Source organism: Struthio camelus, chromosome 3 (assembly GCF_040807025.1).
Source record: "Struthio camelus isolate bStrCam1 chromosome 3, bStrCam1.hap1, whole genome shotgun sequence".
Classification (NCBI taxonomy): Eukaryota; Metazoa; Chordata; class Aves; order Struthioniformes; family Struthionidae; genus Struthio; species Struthio camelus.
Window position 1 is genome coordinate 11,509,043 of NC_090944.1, and position 23,267 is coordinate 11,532,309.

Below are 23,267 nucleotides of genomic sequence, written 5' to 3' on the forward strand. Positions count from 1 at the left end.
ACGATCACACAGCTATCGGCAAGAGGAGTAGGAGCTCTGGCCTTGTTTCACGTAGGCCCATGACTAACTGATGGATATCGCTTCTGCTGGTCATGTCTTTTTGCTTTATTTTAAACATGTGCCGAAATGCTTTGCTTGAAGTGGCACTTGTGTTCACAGCTCTGCCACTGAAGCTGCGCTGCTCTGGACCAGGCCCACCAAGACATTTAGACACTTGCCTCCAACAGAAGTTAAGGAGAACTCAGCACCAAAATACTTTTGCAGATGATGACCTTTAATCCCTGTAATCAGTGTCAAGGCAGTCATTCTGCACCTCCTCTGTGAAAAGGGAATGATAATCACATAGTTACTGTGAAGCCTGGAAAATGCTTGGAGATACACAGATAAAAACTGCACCCTACTGTTAATTATAATTACTACCCACTCCTACTCTAAAAGGCCAAATTTTCTTCCTAATGACTCAAAACCTTCTCTAGTTTTGCATTTGTGCATTTCACACCACACCAATCATTTTGCTTTTACACATGTCTATTTTCACTGAGGAGTTTAAATAATGATCAGTGCAATACAAGGCTTAAAATATTGTCAATGTTTTCAACAATACAAAGTCAGCAAATGGGGATTGGGAACAGAATGGTTAATACGTAACACTCATACTCTTCCCTGTTTTCCAGGGAAAAATACAAATGCCTTTGTACTTATGTTTAGTAACAAACAGTGCTTAAAAACAATCTTGTCAGTAAAAGATGTAAATAGCAAGGCACAGGAGGAACCTGTCCTTGCCCTGTTACACAAATCAATCAGCGTAAATATAAGTTTAAGGCATCTCTTTCCATCCTCCTCGTCTGCTCCTTATACCAAGCAAATTCTGTCAGTGGGTATTAGCTGGGGTCCCCACAGGATGAATCCCAAAAGGGAACAGCATAAGGCACGCTGGGATGAATTCTCAGGAGCTGACCGGTACGTATCTGGGGCTACAAGAGCTGCAAAAATGCTACTGCAGGACTGGAGATTCCTGCGGGAGAGGGTTAGGACCTTGGTCCCTTCATGACTCACTCTCAGAAGTGCTCAGCCTTTGGTGGTCAGCTCTCCACCAAACCCCTGCAGCTGGTCACATGCCTTCCAGCCATGCCTCCTTAGAGGAGCACCAGGATGGAAGAAGGTGCACTCCAGGCCCTGAGCCCAAAGCACGAGTCCCTGAGATGCCTTCAGATGGGCCAAGCGTTTAGCACAGCAGCACTTTTACTCTCTCAGGACGCAGTCACGGTCTTCTCCCCTAGATCAACAGCACAGCTTTGAGGAGGGCATTGGTAGCCACCTTCCAGTCCCAGCCCAGGTGAGATGCAGCAGACTGCAGAGCATACAGAGTCTGCACAGGTAGGCAGCCAGGTGCATAAGGCACAAGGATAAATTCTTGGGATGAGGAAAATAAATTAAGTGGTTGGAGGAAGAGGAGGAGGAAAGACACATGGATGGAGGAAGCTCCAGTGTAGACGAGCCTCTTGTGACACAAAGGTGCATTCCCCACAGCAGCAGCGATCTATATTGCAATTCCCTGCTACATCAGCCCATCATAGTAACCAGGAGGTCAGCTCCAGGTCTGAGTGCAGGGTCACATGGGGACACGGGTGGCATCACCTGAGGGGTAACATGGGAATAGGTCAAATCACCACCACCATCACACACAGAATTGTTCCAGAAAGTTCTCTTTCTGGCCAAAGTTTCACTTCTACTAGACCAGGGAGGAGATGACATGGTGTGACCAGAAATGCCAGGAGCAGCCTCTCACCTCAGAAGAGCCATAAGGCACCTCCTCTTCCCAGTGAGAGGAACTGGATGGCATTGCTGTATTTATCCTCCTTTGCCTAGGACAGGACATATTAACTATTTTCAGACTCTTAGAGAAGGAAAGGCCTGGGTGATCCCTGCCTTCAGTACCAGTATAACTCTAGGTGAGCAGCAGAGCAGGGCTTGTTATTAGCAGCAATGCCCTCTCCTTCTCATTTTTAGCACAGAAAGGGGCAGTGGACCAGCCCGGCTTACTCCCCTTCCTGCACAGAAACCCGTTTATCCCAGCCAGATCCACACTAGGTGGCTTCTTTTGCTTTAAACTACTGCAAAAGCAAGGCAAGTTTGTCTCTGAGAAGAAATAACGCTCCCACTGGAAGTCATTCCCTGAACTGGGAGGAGACCCAAAAGTAAAGTGGCAGAGACCATGAAGGGGGCAGTCCATCAGCTAAGACAGTCAAGTAACCAACTGCTGTTGTAAGGAAGAACTGCTGTTTGCCTCCGCTTCAGCTTTGTGTACCCAACCCTTCCCTGCAGGCAGTGGTGTTGTCCAAGTGAGCTGGCTGAAAGTTAAAACCAGCAGAAAATTAGTCACCTTTTTTTCACTAGAGGTGGTTGTCTGCAGGTCCATCTCCCTGCATTGGCTCACTCTGAGGTCAAATGAGATTCTGTGCAAGGGAAGAGGCACGAGGAGGTGTTAGTGGGACTGTCCCTTTCCCTGGCAATTTTCTGTTAAGTCAATGTGGCTGTACCGTCAAAAATACACTGCAGGCAACTGAGCCATTAACAACTTCTAGGTGCTTCTAGCTGGGCTAGGTGTGAAGCAGGAGGCAGACAGTAAGAGGAAGGGGTGGACTAAGAGACCTCTTGAAGTCTTTCCTATGACTTCACCTCCTGTAATCAAAAATAACCCCCCACTTTTGCATTTAATTTGTCAATAATGACATGAGTTTCAGATTTGTCCACAAGACACGACACAACAAACCACCTAATAAACAGATTAGTTTTCAGAGATCCTGTGGTCTGCTCCCCCTAGCTTCTCCATCATCAAGGCACTGTTTCCTTCAGACTGATCCTGATGCAGCTAGGAAGCTCTACAGATAAAAAAGAAGAAACAAGACCTTTCTAAATATTAAACCATCCACACACACACACACACACACACACACACACACACACATGCACACACGCACGCTCCAGTAGTTAAAAAACAGATCAAGTGCAGAAGTCAGTGCTTGTCATGACAAACCATATCCCCATCCCTAAACTCTGCCTGCCCAGTACCAGCAAACACGATTCATTTGCCTATCCTTGGACTCAATGGGACAAATCTGTGGCTGGAGTAGATCTCATAACTTCTTTGCTTTTAGGAAAGATTTACACCTCCTGGAAACTGGCCTGATGTGAAGGCATTTAAAGCTGCAGGTCTTGCATAGGGTACAGCTGGCAGGACCCACAGCAAGGTTTACCATGGAAAGCGAGGGCTGAACAGCAGGTGTTTAGGCTGGTTAGGACCATATGGCTGCTTCAACTCTGAGCATCCAGCCCTGAAAGTATTACCAGTTTCAATGCAACAATGGGGCTCCTAGATCTGAAATTCCTATCAGCAAGCACAAAGGGGACTCGTCTACTTGGGGACACAGCAAACCAACCCTTGCTACATTTTGGACAGGAGTGACCCATGGCCATGAAGTGTCCCTGACCAGCTATCATTGCTACGCCCCACAGAAAACACCAAGTCCCAAGGACAAAGCCATCCTAAGGTTACACAAGACCCTAATGCTGAATAAGACTCCTGCTGTCACCCTGCTCCTGCCTTCTGCTGTTTCCTCTAACCCCCCTGCCAGTGCACAGCTGTTGCTTTTGTGCTCTGTCTGTCCCATGGACATGAGTAAGGAGCTGTATATGGAGAAAGTGCAAGAGAAACCTGCCCACAGGAAAATCCTGCCTTGAGCACAAGAAGAGACTCTAAGGGCACTAGCAGGATTAATAGAAGGAAGAACAGATAGCTCATTTTCAATCTCAATTTCTTTGCCCCTGCCCTGACTATTTAATTTCTACCTTCATCTAATGCTGATAAAAATCAGCATTGGCAGATTCACAGTCCTATAGGTCAGAGAAGTGCAACCTTGCAGCTTCAAGGTGAGCTTCCCCATGAGGCCAGCTAAGGACTGCCAAGAGTGCTGAAAATCACCTTTCCTATGGTTAAGAGGGAATTTAAGACGTCATATCCACTTCACCATCATCCTCTTTTGGCCAAGACCATACTAGGGCTGTTGGAGGCCCAGGGCCCAGAGCTTTGCCTGTATCAGAAAGATCACACCTACACTGTGTTGACCACAAGGGAGGCCAGTCGGACTCTCTAGGCAGACAACATGGAGTCAGTCTATGCAGGAGTGCATAAACCCATCACACGGGCAGCCAAAATGATTCACCCACATGAAATCTACCGAGCATGACCTGTTTGTCTCCCCTTCTGGGTGACAGGGCCCTGAATGCTGGCTGAGGGCCTTAGGAGTGCTCAGTCTCTGCCAATGAAGAAATACTTCGCTACTGAAGAAGGCTCTGAGAACCAGTTCCACCTTGCAAGACACAGGCGTAGTTCCTCAAAAGTTGCTAAGCACTTAAAATGGAAGTGAGGAGCCTTTAAGGAGCTGGCTTGTAGGCTACCAAACTGCCAGCAGTATTGCCCCTAAGCTGGCCAAATTCAAACAACTGAGAAAGGGCCTACCTTGCTGTTTTTGTGACTGTCTGACTCCCTGGGTTTGTTAAGTAGCTCTTCTATTGACGGTGCAATCACGTAGAAAGAGAAGACAGAGTTGACCTCAAATCCCCACCTGTGCCAGGGATGGCTGGATCCACACCAACTGCCAGCAAACACAGGGCTTAGGTTCAGACTCAGTTCATCCTAGAGGGCTCTACGTCAGGCCTAGGTCTGCAAATATACTTTGCCAGTGCCATCTCAGCAACTTGGCACTGAGGTCTTGAGAAGCGTAAATGTAGAGATAACCTGGCTTAACCTAGCTGGAGCACAAAGGACTAATCCAGGCACTGCATCGCACGCACCCTTGCAGCTGAACCCCAGAAATGTTAACTCCACCTGAAGCCTTGCTACTGCCTTCAATGGTAATAGGGTCCCCCCAAGCACAGCAGAGATGGCAAAACCCAGACAGGTAGTCACATTCACCCATGATCCTCAAGATGTGTTCTCTGCTACTTTGTGAGCCCCAGGAGACCATTCTGCCGTCTCACAGCCCTCAGGCTGCCTTCCCTGACATTCAGTATGACATTCCCTGAAGGTTTACTAGTGTGAACAAGAAACCTCTGCTATTCTAGCATCCTTGGTTAAGCAACTTGTTCTGGTTTAAAATACTCCATGTCCCCCTGCACAGCAGAAGGCAGCCCCTGCTGTGAAAATGCATCCAGAATTAAGTATGCAGCCCTCCACCCCAGTCCACAGGGTCCAGGTTAGTCAGAGCGTGTTAGGCAAACAAGCCAGTGATGTCTCTAATATATTATCCCCCTCTTCCTGGTTTTCACTGGCCAGGTGAAGTCATGTCCATCATCTTCGTGACTCTCTCAGGAGTCCTTTTTAGCCAGACTGGCCTTGATCCGGCATCGCAGAATGTAAGCTGTGATGGCACTACAAGCCACCAGACCAAAAAAAGAGCCACAGGTGAGATAGATGGAGAGGGGCCCATGCCTCTTTAGGAAGATCTCCTGCCTATTCTTGTAATCCAATAATATGGCCTCCAGCTGTGAGAGAGTGCAGATGGCCAGGAATGTGTGGAAGATTTGGTGGGCATGGCCAACAATATCGCAGGATCCTGGGAAGTACTTCTCAGGGACTGGGCAGGAGAAGAAATAAGCACTGATAAGGAAAAACAATATCTGATATGTGTGGTACCAAGCAGCATCTTCTTCACAGCCTCCCAGGTGACACACAATCACCCGGTGTGCAACAGGACTGATATCCAAGACGAACGCCAGCCCAGCTGGGATCACCTGGCACATCTTCCTCATGATGGGGTAAGGCCGTCGGTACCGATACTTCGCGTAGCAGCAGCCAGCACAAGAGAGCCAGCCACAGAAAGCAGCTGCCGGGAGGAAGAAAAGCCAGAACTTGTCGTACCAGGCCTGGTCCGAGCTGTAGTAGAAATGGGCCAGGGCACTACCATACTGGTAGATGCTGACTCCGACGTAGTCCACAAAGTAGAAGGTGTAGTGATACAGCTCTGATTTTGACTGCAGGAGGTGGGCCAGGAGGCTGCAGGTCAGGTAGGTGACAGAGGACAGGATAAAGATGAGCAAAGGCAAGGACCACACATCCACTGGTAACTGCTCAGCCTCCACAAACGTCTTGAACCTCAGCAGGACGGCCAGAGCTGCCAGGAGATGAGTCCACACGTTGACCACCTCATTGTGCTTCTGGAAGAGGCTAAAGAAGTAGTACCGCCACTCCTGGCCAGTGGGACGGTACCCAGTGTGGATGTATGGTTCCCGGAAGAGCTGTGGCACCTCACACTCTTTGACAGTGCAAGGCATCTTTGGGAAGCCATCTTCCAGCAGCTTGGGGAGACGGCTGAGCTGCTGCCCGCTGAGGGACAGCGTGCTTATCCGCTCCAGGATGGCAGTCATCACGCTATGTGTTGCGGCTGGGAGCCTGGCACTGGGGAATGTGGCCTTTGTGCCCTATAGGGAAGGAAGAAGGAGAAATTGTTAATGATGATGCGCCAGGAAAGAGCACGCTGCCATTCCTGGCTAGGGTGAACCATGGAGCTATCAGGATGCTGGTTCTGCCCTTAGAATCAAGGGTCTTTTTTGGACTTGGCAGACCCAAATTCAGCATGGAAAAGGACGGCACAGCCCTGTCCCTGCAGTTATGGCTATGTCAGATGGACACAGGAATGTCACAAGCCTGCCCTTTTTCCCCACATCCTCAGGCAATGACCTTGGAGGGTGTTTAGCAGTGCTCTTACCCCAGCCGCTGCCAGTAAGGTGGTGCAAGGCGCAGTTAGATGCCAAGAAAAAGAACAGAGTTGATGATTTGTGGAGGGGACAAACTAGCACAAACTGCTCAGGGACAAAACTCGGGTATAATTACTCATCCAAGGGATAACTTGCCTGTGTGAACCAGAGTAAAGAGGGAAGGGTCTCAGCCAAAATGCGGAGGCTGCAAATAAGCCTGGCGTCCCTGCCCACACCATTTGCTCAGCGGGTGCATGCCCAGGGCTGCTGCAATGAGTGGGGGAGGGGGAAAAGGGGAGAAGTCCATAGTCCCAAACCTGCAGCCCTCATCCCTCCAGTTCGTCATGTGTAAGAGGCAGTAGGATTGGGAGGTGATGGAGAAAAGATGGGCTCTGCATCAGAGCTGGACGCAATTCGGGTACGGCACCAAAGCCTTGGGAAGGTCCACAGAGACATGCTGAAGGAACGGTGGATAAGGGGCCTCCCGCCTGTTTTTAAGATGTGCCTGGATACAAGGCTCCCATCCTGGAGACAGGCTCAGAGGAGCCAAACCCCAGTGCCGGAGACTCCTCCGCCTGCATGGCTCTGCTCCTTGGCAACCTCCAGAGTTGCTAAGCTCCGGCTGGAGAGATTTAGAGCTCCCAGGGATCACCAACCACCCACAGTCAGGTTGGCACTCAGGGATGAGGCAGCAAAAGCACAAGCAGTCCCTTCCTCACCCCCCACCCCCAGATCGGTGCTAGGCAATGCCCCAGGGCATTGGGCAACCCAGGAGGAGGGCTTCGGGGCTGCCTTTGCAGGCAGAATTAGGGGTTAGGGTATGTGTGCAGCCCTCCTAGGCTCTGCAGGCTTGCACTCGAGGGAAGCAGCTCCCAAATCTTCCAAATGACCTCTTCCAAACTCAGCTCTGGTGCTTTCAGGCTCAGCTATTACCCTCTTGGGGGGGCCTCAGGGTGCCGACTGCAGCAAATTGTTGTAAGCGGTATAAAGCATTTTCCCTTCTCCCTCTCCTCACACATTGACGTGTGGCAAATTCAGAAGCAGGCACATGGGCGAACTTGCCCTTATATGCAGGATTCCTACTAGCTGGAGGTTAATTAAAACCTCATAGCATTGAATTCACACCCAATACTCTGTTTCTCTTCCACTCTAGATATACCTGTTACCTGCTAGCACTTATGCCATACCAGAAAAAGTGTGATGCAATCATCACACGGATACCCATGCATGAATTCAACTCAGTGCTGATGAAGTCCTACCAGAATCTGCAGGGCTGCGGTTATTTGTGTCACACATACATGTTTGCAGAATCGGGCCTGACTCCTGAGCTTACATGTACACAACCAGAACTGCAGTGGATAACAGATGGAGATGGGTCAAGAATATGTAAATGCAAATAAGTATTTTGAGTGTGGGAAACGGCTTATTTTTCTTCTGCAGCATCAGATACCAGCTGCTGCCAGAGGTGGGACAGAGGAACAGATTAAGCAGGTGCGTGACACGAGGCTGGTCAGACCTTGAGAGCAGAGTGTGGCTCCTAGTGTCTCCTGACTAGACTGGTGATACAGAGGATGGGAAGCTGTTAAACACCGAGAGACAGTAAAAGCAGGGAGATGGGACCTGCCAAACAGTCTCAGAGTGAGATACCACAAAGAGCAAAGTCAGGACAGATTCTGAACCAGAGGTTGCAAGTCTCACTTCCTCTAGCAACCCAAAGCCTCTGCCAACGCACAAAACATTTTCATGTTACTTCCTTATTCTAGCAGATGGGGGTTGTCATAACTAAGAGTTGCAAAATCTTCCAATCAGTTCTCTCTCTCCCTTCGCTTTCCAGGCTTTCACCCTTAGTACCTCTTAGGGTTGTTTTTTTTTCTCCTCCTTTTTTTCTTTTTTTGTCATGGGGGAATCTGGCTGCTGAGTTTGATGTAGTTGCCTTACTAACCAAAGGTGGACTAGAGGATGATCCCTGCAAATGATATTGTAGCTGCACAGATGTGTAAGACTGAAGGTGTTACAGTGAAACCACACAGAAGACAGTGCCCTTTCTGGGGCGGGTTTCACTTTGCACACATTCACAGAGATTTTGTTTCTCTCAGGAGGGTTTGCAAGGCCTAGCTCTGTGATGGGACATGCATTTTTTTTTTTTTTTAGTAGGTTTGTGTATCACTAAAGGATACATGCCAGAATTTAGGAAGGCAGTTTGACTCTGGGATGGTGCTCCTAGGAAGGGATGTCATGAAAAATGGGCAACACTCCCCTTCCTCAATTCTACTGTAAGACCCCTACATTTGAGCCAGTCTCTTCTGGCTGATGGAGGAAAAAGGCTCATTCATCTAACTTATTCTAGACCTCAGCTACAGCATACAGTAAACCCCGCGCAAGGAGACCACCCAAGGCAATGCAACGCTTTTTCTCACCCTCTGTTGCCCTACATTTCTTTGGACGATCTGGCCAGAACTTGGCTAGGTGCTAAGCACGATAGGGTGGGAAGGATAATGCAAGGGAGATTTAATAGATGCGTCTATACCAAGACAATGTTTAATCTCGTGGTCTGCATGTAGTCAAAGAGGCTAAGGGAGGGCTTTGTGTACGCAGACCCATTTCCGCACCAGGCTTTTACTTCATTCCCCTTCCCAGGGATGGCTGACATAAACAGAACTGCATAAAGAAAAGTGGAGAGACTTGAGCCAGACTGGCACCCTTCTCACACAAGTAGTAGTGTGCTGGACTCGCCTGGTCCTGGGTCCTAGCAAGCTGCAATTGTAAGGAGGGGTGAAAAGAGTGGGTAATGGGCTTGACAGCAGTAACACAGACTGCGTGCTGGGGATCTTCTTTTTCTCTGCTATGGATATCCTCTACAAAAAGCCTGAGCATCCCTAAAGCTGGTGAAATTAATTTCAGCACCAGCCAGGGTCAGATCGGCAGTCCTCAGGTAGGCTTTGCAAAACTCCACCTAAATAGGTGGTGTGGTCCCTTGCAGACCTCTGGAGAACAGGACTTGCTTCTCCTTCCTTCCACTGCTTTTCAAGAGCTGTGTGCAATTGTTGCCTTTGCAATGGGAGTGGTGAACAGCCAAGATGACTCCTAAATCTCATTCCACGTGCTATGCCGAAGGTCTCACGTTGTTCCTTTGCTCAGAGATGAAGGCACCCGGCACTACTAGGCCTGCAAAAATCCATCTCCCTCTGGAGAGGACTGACCTGTCTAGCAGTCTTGGTTATGGCAACCACCATTTCTCAAAACTCTGACCACACTGCCACGACCCAGCCACAATGACCCACCTCCTTGCAGCAGCAGCAGCACCCTTGTTTCAGAGACAGGGTCCCAAAGGGCCTGTGTGCATCTTGTACAGCCCCAACTCCATGCCAGGCATTACAAACGCCACCTGGCTGCTCTGGGACACCAGTGGCCATTGCACAAACAGCAGCTCCTTCTCATGCTGTCTGCATCTCCTTCCTTGCAATGGCAAGATTTCTGCTGTCTCTAGGCCTTATGCATAAGTTTTGCCTTAGGCAGAGGTGCAAGCATAGACTCTGAAGTGTTTTGTGTTTCCTAAGCTGTTCTACCCTGTCTCTTTGTGTGCCATAATGTTTTCCACCTCCCCACAACCCAAGCATGGCAGCTTAGACCTTGGCTCACCGTCTCCCAGCTTCCCTTTAACTAAGGGTGGTCCACAGATTTGGGCTCATTGCAGGTGGCTCAGTGCTGAATCTGCCTGCCAGTTCATCCCAGCAGGATGTTGGAAGACAGCTCCAAAAAGGTATTCAGGCACTGAAGTTAGAGCTGGGAGTGTAAGTCCTTTTTTATAGCTCACTCAATGTCAGCAGCCAGTTTGGCTATATCTATAATACCAAAAAAGATGAGTTAAGTACCCTTTCTCTGGGACTGAGGGCCAATTGGCATGACTCAGCTCCGGCATACTGCTAACTCTTTTCTTTCCCAAAATGCAGTGGCCGCATCCAAAATTCCTACGAGGAATAATCTCCGGCCTGGACTAACCTCCATGTTCATGCCTGAACATACATAGTCTGGGACCTGCTACTTGGCCTAGTCAAAATCTTGCAGGGACCACGCTAACAACTTAGTAGTGTAAACAGTGGTGTGCCACGGGCTACCATGTTTAGTTTATGAGCAGAGATGTGTCCTTTAAGTACTGAGCCTCAAAACCTCTGCAGGGTTGGGGACAGGAAGCTAATTTACCCCAAAATCTCCAGGGTATCCCTCCCTCCCAGACACACAGGGAAGGAATCTCCAAAGCGGTCTGCACTTGGCTCAGGGCACAGCAGGGAAACTCAGAGCTGATCTCATCCAAATGGGCAGGAGACAAGGAGAAAGGACATCCCAAAGTTCCCCACCTCTCAGAGAAAACAGCCAAATGCTAGTGCTGACCGCTGCCGTCCCAAAATACCAGGAACTGAACAACAGCTCGGATATGGCACCGAGAGGCTCAGCAAAGAAATCACCTGCTGGGCAAGTGAATTACACAGAAGCAGAGTCAAGGCTGTGACCTCCTAAAAAGAGGCAGCAACACACTGAAATCCAGCCATAAAGGGAAAAGGAAATCAGAAGACACACAGGAAGACTGCAATCAAACCTGGGCGTAAGGATGCATACCGATGGAAACAGCACGTTGCCCTTTCCACCATGCGTGGCGTGCCTGCCTTGCATGCTAACAAGAATACGAGAGACAGGCAGCTTCTGTACCAGGCACAGGCTGGTCTCAGCTTGTGTGCTCATGCCAGGATTTTGCCAAGGTTCAGAGAGCTCAACATATACATTGAGCATCACCTTTGAACAGAGCTAGTGAGAGGGTAAACACTGCTGATCTCTCTGACAGCTACAGATGGGAGAGATTCTTCCGAGCAGGCTTACACAGCTAGAAAATGCCAGTGTTTAAGGGCTGAAGGAGGGTCAGACATTTTCAAAATAACAGTTTGAAATCACAAGAAACACATCTGACACCCAGATAAATAGCACTAAATTAAGAACCTGGTAGACTGCTTATTTTAAACAGAGCTTGTGACATTAATGAGTGAGAACAAGTTGGCAATTTCCAGCGATCATGTGATAAACAAAGCAACGAGCAATTAACGTTAGAAAAGAGAGAGGAAAAAAAAAATCAAGGTCAGCACTGGCTGTTTCATTTTCACAGAGCTTCTATTCATTTCCTTTCATGGGGGCGTAGGAACGGCTGAAAGCCACATTCATTGGCAGAGCATCTATTTGAGATTCTGTCCTCACCCCGATCTCCGGAGGATTCAGTTATTTTGGCTGCTCCCAATTAACAGCAACCAAGTATCATTTGTTCAGGGACCAAGTTGCAAAGAAAGAGGGAGTGGATTATAGCCAGGTTGTATCATTACAGCCACAATAAGAATGCGCGCCTAGAAGAATGATCCCTTTCCAATTTTCCTCTCCCTTTCAAACAAAGTAATTGGAAACCCAAGCTTTTCCCAGCCCTTTTGCTTTTAGTCACAGTCTAATGGAGGGATTTGAATGAGAAAATTTCCTACAAAGTAAGTAGGGCTGATTTTCCCACCAATTTGGCCTGAGCATTAACTATCTGCAACTGACACCGTACCAATGTGATATATCTGCTTGCAGAATAGTATTCAGGCCTCAGATGCTTACACATGCAGTATAAGCTTCCAGAAAGGCAGTAATTCTTTGTAAACAAAGCAGACGGGACTGGGCGACTCAGCCTTGGGGAAGTCTTTAATAAATGCACCGCTTTTAAAAAAACGTGGTGCTGGACAGCATGAAAATAACAGTGACCAGTGATCTGGTAGCAGTGGAAAACAGGCCATTTTTGAGAGCCGCACAGTGATTAATTCATTAATTCTTTTCTTCTGGGAGTTGGACAACAGGGAAATGAGTGGCCAGTTTCTTATCTTCCCTGACAACTCACCGGCTTCCTCTTCAGTGTCTAGGCAAAGTCCCTGGATGGACCACAGGTCATTCTGAGGCCTAGGGCTTTATTCTGACCACTTCCTGCCAGGGATTAACGTCGCTGCCCCAGCTACTACGACATCAGGATGGAAAAGAGCAGCTCTGCTCAGCTGTTCTCCAGGGCAGACAGGCCCAGGCTTCTACAGTCAGTTAGGGAGAAAAAAAATAATTGCCACACTTAGGTCAGGCCAAACAGTGATGAGATAGGGAGCTGGAAGAAAGTGAGGTGTCCAGAATACACACGTGGTCAGGGAGAAAAACTCAGGATGGGCACAGCTTGTACTATTCTTTGAGGGTTTATGGCCAAACTCCTGGCCTGACTGCAGCCAGGTTTTAGCAAAGACAGCTTTGACTTCCTTTTGTACTATCAAGAGATGATCGTAATTCCTAACCTGCAAACTGTCACCTCCATCTACACCATTTCCCCGCTTTACAGCTGAAACACAGTTGAATGAGGAGCTCAGAGACATACCATGAAGCTCCAGCAGATGCAACGGGCAGCTGCCAGATCCCCAGAATGGAGCACATCACTCAGACACGTCGCTCTGGTGTCCAAACTGCTGGCACTCGGATGCTGTTCAAGACGCAGTAACCTCTTCACGTTCAACCAGCCCTGGTGAGAAACGGGTGCGAACAGCAGGGGCTCTTGCCGTTAGCTCGCTGGCCTGAAAGGTGGCAATCGGCTCTCCCAAGGCAACCACGGCTTCTCCTCTGCAAGGTGCTGACTAGAAGCCAGGTTCAGGGACTCACATAGACATCAGGGGATGGAAACTGAGTGTCTGCCAGGTTGGCCTCAAGCTGAGGAACAGAAATAGTCCTCCACTGTGGCCTTTGGGCCAGGCTCGTGGAGGCAGAGAGGGTGGGATTGTGGCAGGAGGTAAGAGCCCAAACACCTCTGTGGATCAGAGCAGAGGTGAACATGTTAAAGGCTCCGAGAAGAGCACGCTAAGGGCCACTGAAAGATCCCATGATATAGCACCCAGGTCTAACTAAACTAGCTATCCACTGCCTGACTTATTGCAGAGGGTGTGAAGTGCATCTTGGGCTGTTTTAAAGGAAAATTCGCAGGGGCCTCAAAGTGTCTTTGGAAAATGACCTGGGATGCTACCACCTCCACCAAGGACGCCAGTAGCAGGCTGTGACTGCTGGGGACATGGTCTACTCTGTGAAGAGCCAGCGCTGCACCCTATTCAGATTCAGAAGAAAAGCCCCATCCCAAAAGCCTACTGCCTGGAAACTAGTCCTCCCTAATTAAATATACCTGAGCACAAACTGTTCCTCCAATAATTAAAGCATCTGGGACATACTTTAAAAGAACAGCTGGGAAACCCAGTGCAAACTCCTTGATCCCATTCTGTGTGGTGTTTTGGAAAGGCTGCAGTCCAGAGCTGAGAAACTCAGAGAAGACCATATGCTGGCTCATAGCAGGCCTTCCTGCACACTTTCGGTATCAGCTTCCTTTTCCTGTGGTATATAAACCTGTTATGTTAATCTTCCTCCTAGCTGCGACAGCCTGTGCATGAGACACGTGCAGTGCTCAGACCCTCTCCACAGACCAGACTGCCAGGAGTTATTTGGTTTTACAGCAGGCCACAACCCATTGGCCTCCCTGTACTACCAGAAGAGGTGACATTCGATGGTTTATGCCAGGGAAGCGCCCTGCCCTAGCAGGCAGCAGGGTTTGAAGGACTGACCTAAACTCCAGCACTAGAGAAGCAGAAATCCCCACAACCAGAGAGGGGCCAAGTGCCCAGGACTCGTCTAAAATTGAACTCCTCAGATCATTCAAAACAGATGAGATCAGCGATACAGTGTGCTACGAACACACACCTCCTCACCTAAACAATACTTCCACCTCCCAGTCTACAAAACTGGGATACAAATCCTCATCTGCCTAATGAGAACTAGATACTGGGCACCTGATGCGCTGCTCTAACACACCTGACCAGGCAGTGCTGGGATCACATAACAATACAACACACAGGACATTTTTATTTCCCCCAGCACACTGATGTACCCTGATACATCTACATCAGCCCAAAGGTATATTATAACCACTACCCAATAGGGATTCTGCACAGGTCAGGATACTCTAGACACATCTGCACTAATAATCTAAGCAAAGCCATGGCATAGGCTGGAACACAGCAACTTGATTGTCCATACTGCTAAATTGTGTTGGAATGGCTTTAACCTGGGCCAGCTAGCACCAAATCAGGCCATCTTTGGGTAAGAGACAGCACAGGCCAAGGACCAATACCGATAGGCAGCTTGGATGTTTTACAAACTAAGAGCATTTAGTAGCATCAGCAGGGCCAGACCTTGGCACTCAGCCTCAGGACTGGCACCAGTAACAGACGTAACCTCTAATTGGATTGGAATATCTTCCAGTCAAGTCAGGCTTAGATCAGAGAGTAAACTCTATTTCCTAGATGCCTGTAAGCAGCATGCCAGTTCTCCTTCTGCTACATAGTAGATAAACTGAATCATGGTACCGCTGTGTGATATTTCTGGGCAGCAAAAAGGTGATGTGATGTGAGTTACCAGAGACACTGAAGAGCGAGCCTGAAAATAATCTTAAGCCTGCAGTGGGCCCAGAGAAAGGGCAATATTGTGGAAGATTTCATATAAAAGAAAATGGCCCAAATTCTACCTTTCTGTATGTGCAGAGAGAGCGAGCAGAGAGCGAGCAGAGAGCAGAGAGAATATGCAGCTGAAGCAGGGTTTGTCCAAGCATGTCAGGAAATCAATGTCTCATGATGCTGGCTTGGCCACTTCCATACTGTTGCTCTCTCTGGTCCCTCCAAATGAGTGGTCACATGCAAATTGTCTGTTAGGAACAGTCCTTGGATTGTGCCAACTCCCAACCATGCTGGGGAACGGTCTTGGTCAGTACTAGCTGGCCTAGGTCAAAATCCTACTAGGAATTTAACAGTAAGGGAGTGACTAAATTTCCACCATGGCACTTCCTGGTTTACTAGGTTAAATGTAGCCTTAGTTTCTTTGTGCCTAAACAAGTTGGTGATGTTACTGATAAAATAGCTAACACGCTAGATGAGTGCAACCCCCGCCCCCGTCATCTGCAGCATTAGGCAAATGCAAAAATATTAGTAGTAATTTTTTATACCAAGGCAACATCTACAAACCCTGACCAAGAAGTATCTCCCCATCATGCTAGCTGCTGTACGCTCATATTTGAGGAGACAGTCCCTGCCATCAGGTTTGAATACAACTATCATGCGGCTTAGCAGGAGCTGCGCAGTGCTACTCCCACTCTCATGTTAGCTCTAGATCATTATCTAGAGCCATATGGGGTGAGGGAGATCATGCAGTAGCTTCCTCCTCATTTTGGTAAGTCCAACCCTCTCCTAAGAAAAATTGCTTAAGATTAAGCTAATATCCCACAGCCTTTCTTCTTGACCTCACTAAACCTTTGCTGTTTGCGCTTTCCAGTTCTGCTCACCAATTTCTTTTCCCAGGTACTACAACTAACACAGACCCCAATCCTTTGGGGCTCGATTGCTTTCTTTTTAACTCCGAGTTTTTGGGCACATTTGAGATCCCAGGGCATTTTGTTCATCTACTGGCCAGGTAGAGCCCTCAGACTTACAGGCTTTGAGTACATCAGCAATATAGCAAGATGAAGGCATGCTCCTGATCAATGACCTATGTCTGACCCAGGCTGTTGCACTGTCAGCATGCTCCCAGTTACAGTTTTGGCCCAACCATCCAGGGACTGTTCCTGATAGGCAATTTGGGCATAACCACCCTGTTTGAATAGGGGAAGAGAGTTTAGGCATACGGACACGAGCTGTACCCTGACAGTTAGCCTAAAACCAGAGACTAGTCCTTGGCGTGTTGTATTCAGTCGTGCAGAGACCACTGATGAAGTGGGGCGTTTGGTCTGCATGGGCTATATCCAGGTTTCAGCTTGTTTGCCTCAGCCATAAGCAGGGTGCCGGTGAGTGTGACAAATGTGGTCTATTGCAAGCCTTGAATGCACTTCCAGAGGAAACTCCACCAATCTGACTTCTCAAGAACCACCTAAGAAAAAGTCAGTTAGAATCCTAGCTTGGAGACTGGCAACACTGAGCAGCCCCAGCATCTCCCAAGGGCCTGACCATTCATGATCATTCAGACCTTTGCTTAAGCGGGAAACACTGCCAGAGCCAAGGGAGGTGGTTATTTTTCATGAGGGGATTCCTCTCACCTAACCTCAGACTTCTACAGCATAGACATACGTATCTGAGCCAGTCAGCCCAGGCAACATCCTTGGAGAGGATCAGGTAGTATGACAGTGTGACTGAGCTGACCTATTTCACATGCCAAAACTAGAATGAGATGAATCACGCCAGAAGTGCCTATATTTTTCTCATTCACTGTAAGAAGAGCAGGGTTAGCCTGAGGTAAGTAGCTCACATATGGGCATCTCAATTTGTTTCAGTTGCATCCTACTTTCACCTCCTAAACTTCCTCCTGCAATGTCCATGGGATATAGTATCCTCCTTCCCTTCCACCTGAGTAGCTGTGTGCACACCATGTAGTGACAGCAGCTCTGTGGCCAGTTTGTCTGCATAACATGCTTTATAACAGGCCACTGTAATGTTCCTTTTCCAGCGACAAAACAGCTGCCTCAGAGTCCCCAGCAACCATAGGGGTGAAATAAGTCAGGGGAACTACTAATAACTTTTAACAGAAGGCTTCAGAGCTGGCAAGCTAGGAAATACTCTTCTGCAGCTGGGAGTTAATTACAATCCTCAAGAAGATAGCTTTTTCCCAGCACTGCATCTATTTCACAGTCCCAGCACCCACTGATGGGATGAGTCTTCATTCTCTGGGTGCAGAGCTGCTGCAGACATGAACTCCTACCAGCACAGAGACCTTTACAAACCACCAAATCCTTTCTCACTGAGACAGATCTACTGACAGGACAACCCAGGAACCATCTGCCTGAAGGCAGAGAAAGCAAACAAAACTGGCTGTGTGCTGTGAAAGCCAGAGATACTGAGAGTTGCCAGAAGATCTCCCAGAGCCTACAGGCTGAGGCTCCTTCGCTTTGCTGCAAGAATGTTGTCGTCCACAAAAGCCTGTTGCACAAAAAGATCTTTACGGTTGCGGATTTTAAAGCTTCAGTCATTAGAAAAAAATGTATATAAATCATGCACATCGCTGCTGCTGCTGCAGGCATACAGCAGGCTGCCAGAGAGATTGCAGCTCTGTGCCAGCACCTAGAGCTGTGAGGTCTGAGCTCCCTGCACTGAAGGTCTTTGCTATCCCAAGCCCCCATCTGGGACTTCCTCCAATTCAGTCAGAAGGCCTCGCCTACTGAGCTTCAAGGTTTGCGAGGACAGCAGTGCTACCCTTCCAGGGGGCTACAAAGCTCCTAATAATGAAAAGCAAGGACTAGATGGCAGAGTCCCCGTGAAATAAGTGATCTGAGCATGTATAGGAGGCCAAAACTATCAGGCCCTCTAGGGATGCTGGCTGTGCTGCGTTCCCTACGTAAGTAAATCCCTACTCGGTTCTGAGGGCCCCTGAAAAAAAAAAAAAAACCAATGGGGAGCTAGCTTCCACCACTTCCTGTCTGTGTCTGAAGGACAGAGTATGGTTACACACAGATCAAACGCTCAGTCCTGCAAATCACAACCTCCAGGAGCTTTTCTGGGAGTTTACTACTCTTAAGGAATTTATTTAGCATCCATGGACAGTGCAATTCAAGGCCAGTGGAATGACCCCAGGAGAGAGAAATATAATGCACATTAGTAGCTAAATATTAAGCTGGTACATGACTCGATCATCGAGTTGTACAAGTAGCTGCAAGTGCAACCACATGACCCAATCACAGTTCCTTGCGATCCCTGCCACTCCCTGCTGCTGCTTGCTTGTACTCACAACATGTTGTTCAGCCCTTCAGCGCACGGGCTATCTCTTCGTGTCTGCGCAGTGCCGGAGGGACGTAACCCTGTTCTTGGCCAGAGGCTCTAGGCACCACTTCAATGTAAATAAATAAAAGCAATAATGCCTGGAGAACAGAAACACAAGCAAGTTGGAACTGTTAAACACCACCTTTACTGGCTAAGCGGGAGGAAATATGTAACGGTTTGTGGTTTGGCCTGATGAGTCTGTGTGTTTCTAGGAATCGTCTGCGACACGTATAACCCCCTCCTCAACACACGCACACACTCTGATATAAAAGCAGGAGTGCAGCCTGCTTACATAATTCACAGCTACCCATCACCTCTCTGCCCTAGCAGGGAGCAAACACGGACTTACAGTTTGCAGACCTGCTGGATTTCCCTTCTACAGAGCATCGTATACATACTTCACCCTTTTCCATGACCAAATGCCACTGTGGGGGTAGCATCACACGCATCCTCAACATCATCTCCCTATGTCTCTCTCATGTCAGGACCCCCCTCAGGCAGTCAGCCTGGCCAGCAATCCCTCAACCAGCTGCAGCTAAAGCACGACAGGCCAGTTCCCAGCTTCAACCCTACCATCACAATCCCACAGCCTCAGACAACAACTACATGCGGCTGTGAAAAGGCACGTGCTAAGACACACGTCTCGGTCATACGTCCTGCCTCACAGGGCTCATGAGCCGAAATAGAAGGAAGGGTTCGAGTTTGGGAAATTTGGTGCTAGCTGAAGGGGTATGACCATACAAGAAGGAACAGAACGGCTGTCTTATCTGAAAGGCTGCAGGGAAAAGCCACGATCCTCTAGACAAGAGCACAGAAAGGGAAAGCTGCCACGCTTCAAAGAACAAATCATCATGGATGCATAGCATCCAAAGACTTGCTTTGCAGAGCATCCAGCTAGGAAGTCTGCTTGACACACAGCTAAAACACAAACCCTGCAGGATTTCAGCAGCTAATCACACTTCATACATACCTCTGCAGTGAGGGACTTGGAGGTGGGCAAGGCTTGGGGTCCTACAGAACAGATGGATAAGCTGAGGCTGAGGGGATAACGGTACCACAAGGAATGGTACCACCTGCTGATCTCAGCCTCCCTCCTTCGGGAACGCTGAGCCCCGGAGAGATGTCAGACTGCCATTTAACTGAAGGATGCATTCAGGCTCATTCAGTCACGGCAGATTAAGAGTGCCCTGCAGTTCCCAGAGTGTGGCTTGCAAGCCTGAGGGGTCTGCCCTGCTGCGCTGCGGTCTAGAAACGGCACATAAGCTACGCAACAAGCTGTGGCCACGCTCCTCTCCTTGCGGCACAGAGTTACGCTGGATGAAAACGTCTGTGTGAGCGCTGCTGCGGCTGAACCCCACCACGGCTGGCCTCGCTCGAATGAAAGCGACCCGCACGGTGAACCGGTTAAATTAGCATCCTAATTAAATTAGCATCCGATGCAGGACCACTGGCTCCCGCATGACCGATTCAAGCAGCTACCGTGCCCAAGCATCAGCACTTCCCACTCTAGCTTAGCTACCGTAAGCGTAAAGCATTGCTTTTAACCCGGGCGAGCGCTGTGCCTAATCATGCTCATGACGAACAGTCACACTGATACTGAACAAATGATCGCTCAGTGTTTATGCAAACATATATATATTTTTGGCAGTGGTTCAGAAGGGTTCAAGAAGGTCTACAGATTTTTTTTTTTCCTTTTTCCAAAAGGTGAGACAGTCCTGGTGTTTCCCATCAGGAAAAACAGATAGATGGGAAATATGGGGAATAGGACAGACAAACCCAGGAGTAGCCTGGAGAACATGAACTGTTCATTGGCCCTTTCAAGACACAAGCTGGGGTAATAAATGAAAGCAGCAGATAGCAAGTCCAAAGCAAACAAAAGGAGGTGGTTCTCCTCACACCTCATGGTTAAACTATGCATCTCCTTGCCACTCGATCTGAAAAACTTCAGGGGGTCAAAGTAATGTAATAAGAGTCCACTGATGACTGTTAAAATCAAATACAGAAAAAAAAACCAAACAAACAAACCCTCCCTCTCACTCAAAAAGCTCTTGAGATAGATGTCATAGAAGCTGGAAGAATTTAAGGCAAAATATCACTCACTGTAGACTTGTCCTCTCCTTATACTCTTCCTCAGCACCCACAGGAGCAGGATACTTGCTGGATGGACCTTTACTGCTGCGTGGATCAGCTGTCCTTAGGGTGGAAGGAGATCAGGCAGCCCGGTGCATCTAAAGGAAAATATGCGGGGCCAAGGCCGCGCTTTTATTCCTGCAGGGATTGAAGTGCGGGATCACCCAGAGGCGTTACTAGACCCCGTGCACCGACCCCAGTGTAAGCGAGAGCTGAGTTTCCTCAGAAGGTTACAAAAAAAGGACGCTTCCACTCAAAAGCAAAGCGCAAGTTTTTATATCCAACCCGTATGCGGGGAAGGGCGCCCCACGCCACACCGCCACCAGGTAAACCCCACGCGGGACCCTCCGCCGGCCGAGGCGGGCCAAACCTTCGAGCCCTTCTTCCGCGGGATTTCACCCGGACAGGAGCTGCTCACTCCAAGTCGTTCTCCTAAAAGCCCAAAAGGAGCAAAAAAGGAAGAAAGAAAGAAAAAAAAAGACCTAACGTGGCTGCAGCCGGCCCCGCGATGCCCGGTGTGGGAGCTCGGTGGTCACCTCCGCGGGCCACACCGCCGGCGCGAGCATCGCAGCGTCGCCACGCAAGTGACACTGACTCATGCGGGAGGGGATAATTCCTTAAAAATATATATATATATATATATATATGTATATATATATACACACACTTAAAAAAAAATCTTGTCAGCGCACAATGCAAAGGCAAGTGCATGTCCTCACAGCGACCTCAGCCCAGGGTTTTTCGCCCTCTGTTAATTTATTGGGGAAAAACAGACACCTACATAGAAAAAAAAAAGGGGGGGGGCGGCGGAGGGGGTGGCAAGGACACGGTTTCCACGCGCAAAGGCGGGGGTGAACTCCCCAAAAGTTTGGTACAGGGCTGCGGGGAGTGGGGGGGGGAGGGGGGGAAGGAGATGAGCGGTTCACGTCCCCGCCCTCGGCCGCGCATCCCCGCGCCCGCCCCGCTCAGCGCCGCCGCGGGGAGCTGCCGGGGCCGCCGAGCACAGCGGGGGCAGAGAGGAGCCCGGACCCGGACCCGGACCCGCACTCACCCCACCGCCGCCGCCCGCCGTGTCCGCTGCCGCCGCCGCCGCCTCAGGGCAGCGCGGCGCCGCCGGGCGAACGCCTCGCGCATGCCCGCCCCGCCCCGCCCCGCGCCGCGCCGGCCTGAGGCAGCGCCGCGCGCGCGGAGCCTCGCGCCGTTAAACGGACACCGGGGGGCTCGCCCCACCCCTCCCCCCCCCCCCCCGGGAAGCACCGGGGGTCTCACGCACACCCGGGGGACACCGGAGGTCTCACACTCCCCTCACACACACACCCGGGGGACACCGGGGGTCTCACACTCCCCTCACACACACAAATGGGAGGCACCGGGGGTCTCACACACCCCTCACATACAGCCAGGGAGGCACCGGGGTCTCACACACCCCTCACACACACAAATGGGAGGCACCGGGGGTCTCACACTCCCCTCACACACACAAACGGGAGGCACCGGGGTCTCACACACCCCTCACACACACAAACGGGAGGCACCGGGGTCTCACACTCCCCTCACACACACAAACGGGAGGCACCGGGGTCTCACACACCCCTCACATACAGCCAGGGAGGCACCGGGGGTCTCACACTCCCCTCACACACACAAACGGGAGGCACCGGGGGTCTCACACACCCCTCACACACACAAACGGGAGGCACCGGGGTCTCACACTCCCCTCACACACACAAACGGGAGGCACCGGGGGTCTCACACACCAGTACAATTGAGGGAAGCATAATAAAAAAGTGCTGTTAGCGTAGGTTGTAGACTGTCAAAGCCATCAGTTCCCTGTTTCACCGCAGAACCTGTAGCTCCTGAACATCCCTGCCCAGTTCCTGGGCTCCCAGTAGCGACAAAACCCTTAATTTTGCTGGCGAGGAGGCGCAAGCGTGGAGCGGGGACAGCTCCGGATTTGCACCCTGAAGACAACCTGGCCTTGAGCCAGACCGCCCCAGGTCACCCTACAAAGGCAGCACAGATATCTGCAAAATTCCCACCAGCTACCACTCTACTAGAAAAGAAAACCACGCCAGGGTCTCTCCTCTGACTCTGCGGCCAGCAGGCACAGTCGGACCGTTTCCATATCGTTAGTTTTTCTTGGGCTCCCGAGGTATTTGCACCACGTTGCCTTTCAGGAACCATCTCTGGCTCTTTAACCAATGCCTGGGAATTGTTCGGGAAAGACGTACGCCACACTGCGCGACTGTGCCAAAATCCCCGCTATCGATTTAATCGTCAAGGCGGAAACATTCCCAGGGCCTGGTTAATTTATTAATACGGATGCCTGTTTCCCTTCTCCAGTCCCCCCGTCAGCTTGTTTACGTGGATTTTGTTTCTCAGGGCTGTCGAGAGTCCTGAGTTTTGTGGGTTTACGAGTGCAAACGAAGCAGCGTCGGTTGTAACGGGAGCCACGCAGAGGGAACGGGAGAGGAAGGCCAGGAGGCAGGGTGGGAACGGGACTTGCCA

At 49.7% G+C, this 23,267-nt stretch overlaps 1 protein-coding gene across 7 annotated transcripts; it reads right to left on the minus strand.

The window, feature by feature from the left end:
- Nucleotides 1-253: 253 nt before the first annotated feature.
- PAQR8 (progestin and adipoQ receptor family member 8) lies at nucleotides 254-21,897 on the minus strand. Of its 7 annotated transcripts, XM_068936947.1 has the most exons (5): nucleotides 21,811-21,885; nucleotides 20,730-20,857; nucleotides 18,598-18,727; nucleotides 13,178-13,503; nucleotides 254-6,480 (listed from the first exon to the last, which is right to left on the minus strand). In XM_068936947.1, exons 4-5 carry the CDS (start codon nucleotides 13,178-13,180, stop codon nucleotides 5,368-5,370), a joined length of 1,116 nt encoding a protein of 371 aa, XP_068793048.1. In that variant the 5' UTR covers nucleotides 13,181-13,503; nucleotides 18,598-18,727; nucleotides 20,730-20,857; nucleotides 21,811-21,885; the 3' UTR covers nucleotides 254-5,367. The 7 variants fall into 7 exon arrangements, with proteins under 7 accessions (XP_068793048.1, XP_068793049.1, XP_068793053.1 ...); XM_068936948.1 differs by lacking the exon at nucleotides 18,598-18,727; XM_068936952.1 differs by lacking the exon at nucleotides 13,178-13,503.
- Nucleotides 21,898-23,267: the final 1,370 nt, after the last annotated feature.